Source organism: Daktulosphaira vitifoliae, unplaced genomic scaffold (assembly GCF_025091365.1).
Source record: "Daktulosphaira vitifoliae isolate Bord-2020 unplaced genomic scaffold, ASM2509136v1 Scaffold_2, whole genome shotgun sequence".
Taxonomy (NCBI): Eukaryota; Metazoa; Arthropoda; class Insecta; order Hemiptera; family Phylloxeridae; genus Daktulosphaira; species Daktulosphaira vitifoliae.
In genome coordinates this window covers 30,221,032-30,234,666 of record NW_026099573.1, presented here as the reverse complement: position 1 = coordinate 30,234,666, position 13,635 = coordinate 30,221,032, and the positions used below count along the sequence as shown (strand labels likewise).

The window sequence follows — 13,635 nt, the reverse complement described above, 5'->3', positions numbered from 1 at the left end:
AAATTTAAAAAATATATATAATTATAATCCAGTAAATTTAAATTGTAATAAATATATATATATATATATATACTTTTGGTATTATTAATTTGATTAGTGCTTGTAAAAGTAACGTGTGTAAAATAATAATTTTATTTATAATTTTTTTTTATTGAATAATATAATATTCTAAATGAAATCAAAGAACATTGTTATTACTCAACTTTTTATTGTCAAAATTACATATAAATTAACACTTCTAATAATAAAAACAAATATGAAGCTATAGATTACAATTTATAAAAACAGGTAATTTAAACTAAATGATTACAATAAATAATATATCTATGAATAAGATAAAACTTCTTAATTTTTTTATTGTCTGAATTGCTCAACCCTTTATATGTTGTTTAAAAATTAATGCATAATTACAATAAGACACAAAAATAATTGTATGAAAAATCATCAATTAATCAAAATTAATTACAGTAAATTTTTAAATTACTTATTAATAATTTATAAAAAAACATATATTTTTAAAAAATAAACTTATAGCAAATTTTCTCAACATAAACTATTCTAAAAATATTTATGTAGAAAATTAGCAGAAGTTTTATAAGGTAATAAAAATTATGATATTACATTACAAAATAGTATTTCATTTAGCATGTATATAATTTTTGAAATTATCTAGACCATACATAAATACATTATTTAAACCCTTTTCTAAAACTATTTTTATTACAACTAATTTCTAAAAAATCAAATTTATAGTTATTTAGTGTATTAAATAAGCTTGTTTGTAAATAAACCCTTTAAAGATGCTTTAGTATAAATACTAATGTTTATCTCATTTAGAACTTTAACTCTATTATAATTTTTAATATATAACAAATTAAAAAATAAATAAAAATATAACAATTATTTGGGAAGACAAATTAAAGTATATAAATATATTTTTTTTGTGTTTTAGTAAATCACTAATTATTGAAATAAATGTTTAACTAAAAATAGTTATCTAAGTAAAATAAAACATTAACTTAAAAGATAAATTAGATTTGAAAATTATCACTGTTTATTACCATACGCACACTATTATTAATAAATCCAAGTTATGTAATTTAAAAATTTTTTTAATTAAACTGAATTATGTATTATATTCATTTCTTGTATGTTTAATTTAAATTTTTTTGTTTTGATCCATAATATTAGTTATATACTTTGTCTAATTTGTTAACCAGACTAATTAATAGGTTAGGTTTAATCTTTATGGTTAGATCTGATTCAAAAATATAAGTCCATAACGTTTGAGAAATATATAACAATAAACTGAATAATTATCAGAATTCTCTTCATGCATCCATATCTTCATAATCTGAAATATATTTAAAATAATTTAACTAAATCACTCATACTCCTATAAAATACTGTTTTATGCATAGTAATATTTAAGATTTTATTAATGAATACATGGAATGTATGATTCTTTGATAAAAGACCTCAAAACTTTTTGCAATAATAGGCAGCCTATACAGAGTGTTCAGTAAGTAAGGAAACAGGCTAATTGTTACAAACAATAAAAATAGATATCCATTTTCTTACTTACTGAACATCCCATATAGCTCAGTAAGATTAAAATTTGCCTAGTTGATACACTGGTTTAATTATATTATTTTTTTCATTATTTAATCACAATAAAAAATAAATGAAAATACATGACATAGTATGACATGTATGTACAATGTTAGAATTTTTGTTTGGAAAAGGAGCTAACATTTTTTCTTTTTACATGCTCTTACTAGAACAAGTCATATATTATATATAGTAATTGTATAATAATAAATTTAATATATCATGTAATTAGAATATTGTATTGTTATTTAGGGTTTTAAGATTATAATTGATACTACCTCATGATATCCAATATAACATCAACACTTAAATTTTAATTTATTAAATATAATGTAATATCAGCTTCTGATTATTAAAAAAAATGTTAGTATTAATAAAGACTAATGATTGTACCTGAATTGAATCCTTTCATCTTTAAGATATGAGGTATTACAGCATCAATCTGAAAGTTACCAAGAATACTAGAGAAAAATATTTCTTCAGTGATATTTGGACTTAATGAACGTAATGCTGGAAGTCGTAATAGTAAAATAGCTATGCGATTTTCATCTAATTTTTCATTTATTATATGTTGCTTCAATTCTTTAAGTGCTTTTTCTTGAAGTTTATACAACTGTTGTCTTTCAGAAGGATTATCTGGTTAAAAATTAAGCCAAACAGATACTATTTTGTTTCTATAAATCAGAGCTTTACATGGGTCAGGCAAGCTCATTTTGTAATAATAAAAATAGTTGGATTGAGCCTGGATGGGTATAGAACTTATTCATCAGACTGAGTTAAAAAAAAAAATGTTGTTTGCCTGAGCTTGACTGAATATAAAATTTTAGATTACACAGGTTATAAACTAATAAGCATCTAGTGAACAATTAACTAAGTCACACCAGATTTCTAAGTGTTTAAATGTAAACGTGTAAACAATAGATTAAGGACCATATAAAGCTAATGTAAAAATGTATGAGTTTTAGAAACTTACCAGTATTAAATAAAGATATGATTTTTAAATATGCATATTCAACTTTACTAACATCTATATTCTCCATTTCTTTTAAATAATCTTGAAGTTTGTTCAAATAATCTATGAGCTAAAATAATATTTAATTTTTTAATATAAAGGATTTAAAAGATATAACTGTCAACTCTTATAACTTTTGATACAATTAATACTTCAATGTAATTTTGTTTTTATTTTTTATAATATATACATTCTTAGACTATGTTAAAATCATATATTTTATTTATTTTTTAAATTTTAAAATAACTAGTGAAGTAAACATTATAACAATACACTACATGTATTAAAATGTGTTGTAATTCAACATTTATTTCAAAATTGTGATAGACTCATTAAAAGTTTGTAAAAAAAAATGCTAATTGAAATGTTGAAAAAATTAAAATTTTTTTTAAAATAAATAATAAAAATATATTTTGACTTAGTCTAAAATTGCATTAGCTAACAAAACACAAAAAATACATTATAATGTTTTTTTTAGCTACAGTTATGATAGTAAAAAATTATGAGAGTTGATAGATTTGTATCACTCTCTATAATTATGTTTTTTTGAGAAGAACATTTTTTATTTAGTCCTTTTTGGGTGTGAATATATGCAATGCTCCCAAATTACTTCTTAAAAAAAATAGGTCTCATAACATTTAAATGTTAATTAAAAAATTAATTATAGTTCTCAGTTAGATTTTTTTTTTTCAAAAACGAAGTAAGGCTTATAAACATATATTAAGAAATATACAGTGATTCATACAGGATAAGACACTTGTTTACTCAGTATCTATTGAAAATTTTAAATTTTTGGTAAGGAAAATATTATAATAATAAAAATTGATCACTTGTGGCTAGTTAATTAAGTAAAATTAAAACTATATTAAAAATATTATTAATTTAAAAAAACTAAAAAATATTAAAAATATTAAACTCAAAAGCCACAAAAAAATTAATGAAAAGTCGCGGATGTATGTACTGCAGTATGTGTTTAGCGTTGATAATGGTAACATTGTTTCCGAAATACGTATCCGCGACTTTTCATTAATTTTTTTGTGGCTTTTGAGTTTAATATTTTTAATATTTTTTAGTTTTTTTAAATTAATAATATTTTTAATATAGTTTTAATTTTACTTAAGGAAAATATTGTTTGATTCAAAAAATACTGTAATAATATATAGTAAAAACATGATATTTTTCATCCCTTCAAGGTTAAAAAACATTAACTTGAGTTTTTTTAAATGAGAACACATATTTTGAATTTAATAAAATGTTTGAGTTTTTAATTTAATAGCAAATGGCATTTGAATTTTTCATATAACTTTATTTGTTTATTAGATATAAACACATTGCTGTCACAGTCACGGATTGTTTATTATCAATTATGATTATCAATAGATATACTTTCTGTATTGTCAGTTAGTGTATTTATTAACTCACAACAATGTGCCTTACTATCATTGATAATAACAATGCAGTGTACATGCTAATATCGATGTCATGAAAAACCAATTAGCTACCTGTATTTGTAATCCCTAGTGTATTATACATGTATATTAACTCAAAAATTTGAAACTTTAAGTGTTTATATCTAATAAACACAAACAAAAAAATGATTTAGTTAAATTAGCAAATAAAATAAAAAAAATAGACAATTTTTACACAAACCTCATACTTTTTTCTTTAACTTTGATGTCTGTTTTCACATCGAAGATAAGTGGTGGGGACAACTCTTTTTTCAAATTAAAGCGTAATGCATAAGCTTTAATATAAGATGTATGTAAAAGTACAGTATTTCTGTATCATTTTCAGAAGTTAAGTTGAACAAATTCTATTTTTTATACAAAAATGTGTTAAAGTTTTAATCTCTGCCTGTATGAAGGGAAATGATTCAATTAAATAAAAATAGGAAGAAAGGGAAATATATTAAGTATTTAAAAAAGTAGAGTTTTTTTGATTCAAACATTTTTCAAAAAGTTATAGCAATGTAAAGTTAAAATTATAAAATATGAAATTAAAAATTTTAACATAAAAATAGCACATTTATTAACCATGACAGCCATTTGCACATTGAATAAAAGCGTGGATACAATTTTTTTTTAAGTATATTACATAAGCTTTAATTATAGACGCATAGAGTGATTTTTTTATCATAAGCCACCCAATTGCTTACAGAATTTAATACCTGTATTTGTAATTCCTTGTGTAATATACATGTATATTAATTAAAAAAATTGAAACTTTAAATGTTAATATCTAATAAACAAATAAAGTTATATTAAAAATCCAATACCATTTGCTATTAAATTAAAAACTCAAACATTTTATTAAATTCAAAATATGTATTTCATTTAAAAAAACTCAAGTTAATGTTTTTTAACCTTGAAGGGATGAAAAATATCATGTTTTTACTACATATTATTACAGTATTTTTTGAATCAAACAATATTTTCCTTATCAAAAATTAAAAATTTTCAATAGTTACTGTGTAAACGAGTGTCTTATCCTTAATGAATCACCCTGTATATTTTTCAACACAATTAAATAACATTATACAAAAAAAAAAACCATCTCTTATTTAAGATTCTACTTCATATCTTCTTTTTCATCTACATATTTTATTTAACAATTATTGAAGATGAGCAGGTCAATAATTTTTTCAACTTATTAAAATTAAGTAATTTAAAAAAAATAACAACTTAATTAAACAATATACTTAAGTTTTTTATTTAAAATAAATTAAATTAAATTAAAATAAATAAAAAGTTAAGTAGACAAAATTTTATTAACTTAACGAGTTAAGATAAGTCAATGTAAGTACAAATAGGTTTGCAAACATTTTATAGTTGAAAGGTGGTCAAATTTTTTTTTAAGGTGCTATATATAATTTTTTTACTTAATTTCTATAAAAAAAAATTGGGATATAATTTTAGAATTTAATTTTAAAAAGAGGATACTAAAATAATTATTATTAATTAGTCATTAAATGAATAATAAAGGAATTAAGTTAATGTAAAATCTAAATACCTCATTTAAGTCAAAAGATTTACTTCATTATTAACTTGTTTATGCCCAACCATGGTAATTAATGTGATTTCATTGATATTATTATTTAGATTATTTATTTTTTAAATATAAGTTAGGAGTAATATATAAGTGATCAAATATTGACTTGGTTATAGTATGCAAATTGCAATGTACGGTGTAATCCATTTATTTTAACTACTCAATTACTTGTAAAATAAATACAATTATAAAATTTTTTTTCAATTTTTTTAGTTAAATATATTATTTAAATTATTAGTTATTAATTACTTTTTAGCATTATACCTTTTAACTTATAGCTTATAAAATAGGAAATAATCTAATTAAAAAAATATATAGTTTGATAACAACTTTTAGATCAGAACTTTAGAAGTTAAGGCGATTTTGAAATAAAGACTAGATACAGTTTAAAGTATGATCATACCTACCAATTTTAACATTTTTAGACACTTTTTTTCCCCACTCATATAGAAAAATGTTAATAACATTTAAAGTATAGTTCAAAAGTTGTTATTGACACATCATTTTCTTAATTAGATAATTTCTTATTTTATAAACTAATTAAAATGTAAATTGGTATCAACAAAAATAAAGTTAACACCATTCAAAGTTATAAGGAATGAAAAAAATTTAAAATTGATTAATTAGTACATATATAATAAAAAATATATATATTTTTTAATATTGAATTTATTTTATGAGTAATTGAGTGGTTTATCATAAACAAATCACCTTAGAAAATACCCTGTTTTTGTTTTCATAATTTCACAATTAAAATCAGCTTATTCTTTTCAATTTTTGTTAGATGGTTTCTTTTTCATAATACCGTATAATTGAACTTCAAATTTGTAAGTTAATTAAATATAATTAAAAAAAAAAATGATTTGGTAATAGAAGTATAAAATAAAAATTCAAATATTTATTTAATTTAATCTAATTTGTATTAATTATTGGATTTATTGTTTTTAACAACTTTATAAGATTCAAAATACCTCTTTAGCTCTACTAGAATTTTGTGATTGAACATTTTCATTTTGTAGCTGAGATAACATTGAATTTAGAATAGGCATCAGAGATAATGCTTCTGCACACTGTGTTAGTCCTAATACAAACAATTGAGGCCATGCATTTCTCAACAAACTCAATTGTGTTTCAAATCTAAATAAAATATACTGAATGTTATTAAAAACTATGCATTTAGTTTAAAACACTATGTCATATAATTACGAAAGAAGTTGAAATGCTGGAAGACTTTGAACCCAGTTTATAGTTAAAAATAAAAGTCTAGATGCACTTTCACAGATGAAATGTAAATTGAGATACATGCACTTAGGACTTGGTGATTGAAATGGGAAGACTATGTTGGTTTCAGGCATTATTTCTCCAGATATGTCTATTACTTTGAAATCATGGACAGTGTCATTATCATAAATTTGTTCACTACTATTAGGATTTTGCTAAAAAATAAATTTTGTTATAATTATCTAAAAATTAAATAAAAATTGTTTTACTTGAGTTATATTATTCATTGAATCTAAAGCATAAGTCAAGAGACTTTTGTTATCTTGACTGAATGGTTTAATATCAGCATCATTACTAGGGGAATGACTGACAGAAGACTCATCATCTTCAGCCATGTAATAATCCAAATAACTTTGAGTACGACTTGAATTATCATTTTCACCTGAAAATGATTTTCTATAAATTAAATTAATTTTTATTTATTTTATAAATTATAATTATATTATATTATAATTATACTATTATTTATTCAAATTTAATTCTAGTACTTAAATTTATAAATTTGAATTTGCTATATTGTTTCCTCATTATTTTTTGTATATTAACTAGAATATTTTAATTGTTTCATGGAGTTAGTCATAGTTTTAATTTTATATACATTTAATTCAACAAAATAAATTACTTGAAGATTGTAGTAAATGTGCTGTTGATTGATCAGTAAATAATGTTCGGTGTGTCATAAAAGACATCTCAGTTTTTATAAAAGGTAAATCGTTTTTAAAGAATGGTGCAATTTCAGTTTTGGCAAATGAATGATTACCATATGAAAATGTAGGTATATTGTTATTATCTGGACCAGATAAACTATTTACAGATTCTCCTCTATCAGAAACAGGTTTTCTTTCATGTTGCACAGCTATAAAAATTTTATAAAAAATTATTATGAAAATAAGTCACAATAAATGATAAACCAGTGGTGGTGATTAAACATGGGGTAGTTAAATATTTTAAAGATTTCATCACTTCATTTTTGTAAGTAAATATTTCGTATTTCTTAAAAATACTTGTAAGTATTTTACAAATGCTGTAGTTTGATACATTTAAAATGATAATGGATATTTAACTGCCTCAAATTGACTCATTTAACGGTACTTAAAATGTGAAGAATATTAATAAAATATACATAAATGTATACTTATACTAAATAGATTTAAAATTAAAATTGAATAAAATAGAATATAATGAAAAATCAATTATAACCAATTATAAATTTTACAGAACTACTTACAGTCACTTCTCATTCCCATTGACAAACATTTTTGAAGGCGACAATATTGACAACGATTCCGATGATTTTTTGTAACTTCACACATTTTGCTACCCCTACATTGATACCCTAATTGTTTTCGAATGGATCTCTTAAAAAAACCTTTACATCCTTCACAACTAATAGCTCCATAATGTCGCCCTATATAATTATTTATGGTTTAAATATAAATTGAAGCATTTGATTTTAATTATATTAGTTCTAAAAATTTGTTACCTGAAGCTCTATCACCACATACAACACATGATTCAACTGGTAAACAAAACGAATGCATTTTATCATTCCCTAACATGTTCTTAATATTAATGCTCATTATTTATGGTAATAAGTTTATTGATAATTATACTGTTTTCACCAAACTAAACAAAAATACCATTGGAAGATTATTATAAATAAATTTGACCTGAATGTATAAAATTTCATAAAAATAATCATTTTTAAATGTACTTTAAAATATTAACATTTGATAGATTTAATAACAAATAATTACCATATCAGTGAAAGTATGATCCAATTTTATGCACCAAATTATTTCAAAATCGAAGCAACAAAAATCTAATAAATACAAAAATTAACTTTCAGTAAATTTCACCAAAAAATAATTTTCATAATACATATCACACTATGATATAACAAAAATGACAAAATAATAAAGTAAAAAATGTATATTTTTTAAAAAAGAAATAATAAAAATAAGAACTATTATTAATTACCTTAATTACCTATTTCGTATCCAAATATTGTTATCTTAATAAATAAAAAGTTCTACTTTCTTATTAAATATTTTAAAGTGATAAGTAGGGAACGCCTGAACATGATAACAGTCAGCTGTTTCTTTTGTCACTGAGATGCTATACTTGGAGGTTAAAATATTTTCGATGAATATATTTCAGTTAAAATACGATTTCTTAGTAATACTTTCAGCAGTTTATTCGCTACCTTATATTTCTACCATTTATAAAGCCGTTACTAGCATCGATATTACCATAGGATCACCACGTTTTATGCCTAAATTGGATTTCTAAGAGTCCTATTTTTAATTTTTATCCTGTATAATCAACCAAAATTCCAATTTAAGTTGAAATCCTTTTATTGAGCCTGTAGATATAAACACGGATTCCTTGTCTACAAATATGAAACATCCATAGGTGTCCCAAGACATGATCAATGGAATTTCTGTTTATGCAATTCAGTTAAGGATATCGAAACTCTACATTGACCTACGATAAGGTTTAAAGTTAGCTTTCATTACAACAGTTTTTTAATTATTATTATTAAGGATCTTTAAATCTTCCGGAGTACTTTATTGTAAAGAAATTTCTTAATAAAGTACTATAATTTTGAAATTTTTGTTTATGTAATCGTGTAGTAAAATAAATATAAAATACTGTTAATAAAAATTATAATATTTATTATACTGATAATAATTTTTACTGTAATAATTATATTTACACAAATAAATTAAAAAATCACTGTTATATATAAAACCTTAGATAATAAATTATAAAATATCTTCAGATTAATAAGGTGAAAATTGTGATTGTGAAAGATCTTGTATCTCATTTGAATGAATATTAGGGGTAGATGAAGCATATTTTATCGATATCTTCTATAGTTCTAATAAAATTTAAATGTCTAGCTATATGAAGCTTTTTAAATCTAATATTTAAGATTATTCCAATAACTAACAGTTTATTTTTTTCAAACTCACCAAATCTTTGGTAAACATTTATTTTTTAAATTTTGATATGAAAGTTTTGTTTTTTCATAACAAGCATTACTTTTGGTAATTTTAGTTTTAATCATAGATTTCAAAGGAATTATTGTGCTAGCAGTTGTTTAATTTTCTCATCAGAATTCGCCAATTGGTTGTTCAAAAGAATTATTTCATAAGATTTCTATTAATATATTAATTTCTAAAGTATATATCATTGGAGGAGCATTATTATGTCAAGGTAAAACACAATTAACTAACTCTGGACTAGAAATCTTTGTAGCGTATAAAATGCGGGATTCCATTTAATAGGACCAGCTAGTATTTTACTTTCATTAATGTTTTGTTAAAATCTTCTTAAATTATCAACAGTTTTTACACTTTGCTTGATGCACGTGTATTTTTTTAAATTATCTATAAGATTTTATAACTCATCTGTTTTAGATAAGTAATTTTCAACCACAAAATTGAGTTTATGTACATTACAATATTGTAGTTTTTCATTATCAAATCTATAAGGAATAGTTTTCACCATATTCGCGGTTTGATTTGACACTATTGCTACAATTCCCAGTCATAGCAAACTTTTTTTAAGTTATTTTATATATATGATTCAGCATTTCTTTTTTATCTGAAAAAATGTTTAAAATTATATGAACCACATATAACTACTAACAAAATAGTAATAGTACATATTAATATGTACTAATGCTTTATTTTAATACATTCAAAAAACATAGATAACCACCTCATTTAGAAGCAACAATAAAAAAAAATCTTACTAGAAATATTTAAATTAGTAATTAAAATATTTACAATTAAATTAATTTACAGTAATTAATAATTATTGTAAATTAATTTTTATAAAATTCTTGTATAGCAATGTTTTTTTAATATTTTATTTTGTAAGTTCTTATTTAATGTCTATTTCATTAGTTATAATTTTTAAAGATTGACATTTGTAGGAAAATATAACTTAAATAAATATGAAAAATTAATATTTTTATTTAAACTATCAGGTTGAAACTATTCTTAACTATAATTAAATAATTTAATATTGTCTTTCTAATTGAATAGCTACTTGCTTTGGAATAATTTATTACTTATTAAAACTTAAATTATAATTGAAGGTTGTTAGACTTATGAACAAAAATCTGATTTTGCGTAATTTTATGTTAGAATAAGATTACATGAGTAATGTTTGGGGTATTTCGTCAGACATGTTATGACGGAGTAGTTGAACAGATGTGCATGTGTCTCACAAATAAATTAAGAACATCAAAAACGTTTTAAACCATGTAGTACTTAAACCAAAAAGAGAGTGTGATGGAAGTTACTATGACATTGTTATATGTAACATTAAGTTTTATAAAGAACATTTGATGAACTTCCCAACGAAATTATAGAATGGTCTCCATACTAGTTGTCATTATATTACCTTAACACTTATTAAATATTGTGTAATACTACATAATATTCATGTAATTATACGTAGTTACAATGTTTATTTTCATCAAAATTGTAAAAATATGTCATTAGGGTTTTAAAAAAATAAATAAGGGTTTTATAAATATAAATAAGTTTTAAAATTTCTGCACTTCATGAAAATTTTGAAGCTGCAAAAAAAAAAGAAAACAATGTATTTGATCAGCGGAGCAAATTAAAGTGATTTAAAGAATCGTTTTTTATTACTATAATGTGAAATAAACTGAAAATTTAGGCGACATCGTTTTACTTAGAACTTTACTTGAATATCAAAATTCATTTAAGTATTGTACAATAGTTCTTTTCTTGTATCAATATCAACCAAAATAATTACAATTATCATTCGAATGTATCTAATTTTAATGTGTATAGCAATATCGAAGAATGTACTGTAAATCGTGTTCAATCAAAGTTAATTAAATACACGTAACCGTATTTGTATTACAAAATTAATAATACAAAGAGTTTTCTTTATTTAATGAAGAAAACTGTCACGGTGATATTATACTTTAAATTATTTGTATAATTCTAAGAAATTTATGCATTTATATTATTAGTAAGGCGTTAATTAAATTTAGTTATGTAATTAGTGCAATCTTTAGGTAAAATTCATATAATAATTCTAGAATAAAGTGATATAAGAATTACTTAAAACACATATTTTTTAAATTTACATTATCATAGTAAAAAAAACCCAGCACAGGGGGGTCGCGGCACAGTGGTGACGTGGCATAGTTGGATCAAGTATAATATCTGCAGTGATTAAAATCACTATCAAAAAAAAAGCTTCGATGCAAATCTATAGATAGTGTTTAATTTTAAAAAATTAGTGGATTATTCCAAAAGCTTCATAAACTGCTAGATCCTTATTAATATCCTGATTAAGATAAAGTATGTCGAATGAAAAAGGGATTATTAAAAAATAGTATTTCCCATAAAAAAATTATATTGATCAATACACTTTTCAATAAGTTATAGCATTATAAAGTTAAAAATGTAAAAAATAAAATTGAGAATTTTCACACAATAATAGCATTTGGTAGCCATTTTCACCATGAAGACAAAATAAAGTCCAAATTTTTTTTTTTTGCATAATAAAGTAAATTACATTAGCTTTAATTTAATATATATAGAAAAGTGTCAGACTTTCCGGAACACTTTCAAAATTTAAGTTGAAAAAGTCAATTTTTTGTGAAAAAGTTGTCATTTTGAATCCCCCCCTGTAGGCAGGTAAAAAGTCAGATTTATAAAAAAAATATACCAAATGATAGGTAAAGACATCATGCATCTACATAAAAAAGAATTATATTGATCCATACATCTTTCGAGAAGTTATAGCATTATAAAGTTAAAAATATAAAAAAGAATTTTTTTACAAAAATCGTATTTTTTTTATTAAGTTTAATGTCTGTTTTCACCATGAAGATAAAATAAAGTCCGAAATTTTTTTTTACCATTATAAAGTATATTACATTAGCTTTAATTTAAGATATATATAAAAGTGTCAGACCTTCCGGAACACTTTCAAAAGTTAAGTTGAAAAAGTTCTACTTACTATATGCATTTTTATGTTTTGAATCCCCCCTGTATTAAGGGAAATGGTCCGATTTAAAAAAAAAGTATGTCGAATGAAATATCTATATAAATACTACTTCTCATAAAAAAATTGTAATGATTCATACATTTTTCAAAAAGTTATAGCATAATAAAGTTAAAAATGGAAAATACAAAATCGAAAATTTTCACACAAAAATAGCATTCGGTAGCCATTTTCACCATGAAGATAAGATAAAGTCCGAAATTTTTTTTTTTCATGATAAAGCATATTACATTAGCTTTAATTTAAGATATATATTAAAGTGTCAGACCTTCCGGAACATTTTCAAAATTTAAGTTAAAAAAATTAATTTTTTGTGAAAAAGTTGTCATTTTAAATCCTCCCTTGTGGGCAGGTTAAGGGGTAAATTTATGAAAAAAATATACCAAATGTAAGGTAATGATATTATGCATCTATATAAAAAAGAATTATATTGATATGTTTATTTTTGAAAAAGTTATGGCACTTTTAAGTAAAAAAAATTGAAAAAATTTCGAAAATTAGCGATTTTTAAATTTGTAATTTTTTTGGAGGTTTCCCCCTTTTACGGGGAACGAGGGAATTTTTTTCAATTTTTAAGGGTAATGTCTTCGACTAGATACGATTTGTGATCTTTTGAC

At 22.4% G+C, this 13,635-nt stretch overlaps 1 protein-coding gene across 3 annotated transcripts; it reads right to left on the bottom strand.

Moving 5' to 3' along the window:
• Nucleotides 1–188: 188 nt before the first annotated feature.
• Nucleotides 189–9,003, bottom strand: LOC126897247 (orphan steroid hormone receptor 2-like). Of its 3 annotated transcripts, none has more exons than XM_050670714.1 (11): nt 8,933–9,003; nt 8,710–8,774; nt 8,436–8,578; nt 8,181–8,360; nt 7,575–7,808; nt 7,162–7,334; nt 6,878–7,107; nt 6,643–6,808; nt 2,585–2,693; nt 2,005–2,247; nt 189–1,354 (listed from the first exon to the last, which is right to left on the bottom strand). In XM_050670714.1, exons 3-11 carry the CDS (start codon nt 8,530–8,532, stop codon nt 1,332–1,334), a joined length of 1,455 nt encoding a protein of 484 aa, XP_050526671.1. In that variant the 5' UTR covers nt 8,533–8,578; nt 8,710–8,774; nt 8,933–9,003; the 3' UTR covers nt 189–1,331. The 3 variants fall into 3 exon arrangements, with proteins under 3 accessions (XP_050526671.1, XP_050526673.1, XP_050526672.1); XM_050670716.1 differs by having other exon boundaries at nt 8,436–8,622; nt 8,933–8,986; XM_050670715.1 differs by having other exon boundaries at nt 8,942–8,972.
• Nucleotides 9,004–13,635: the final 4,632 nt, after the last annotated feature.

What these genes read in the sequence shown, in the direction of transcription:
- LOC126897247 (XM_050670714.1), bottom strand. Translation starts at nt 8,532, where the DNA reads ATGAGCATTAATATTAAGAACATGTTAGGGAATGATAAAATGCATTCG. An exon ending in CAATGAATAATATAACTCAA is followed by an intron (nt 7,108 to 7,161) that starts GTAAAACAATTT and finishes TTTATTTTTTAG; the next exon opens with CAAAATCCTAATAGTAGTGA. An exon ending in GATGAAAGGATTCAATTCAG is followed by an intron (nt 1,355 to 2,004) that starts GTACAATCATTA and finishes AATATATTTCAG; the next exon opens with ATTATGAAGATATGGATGCA.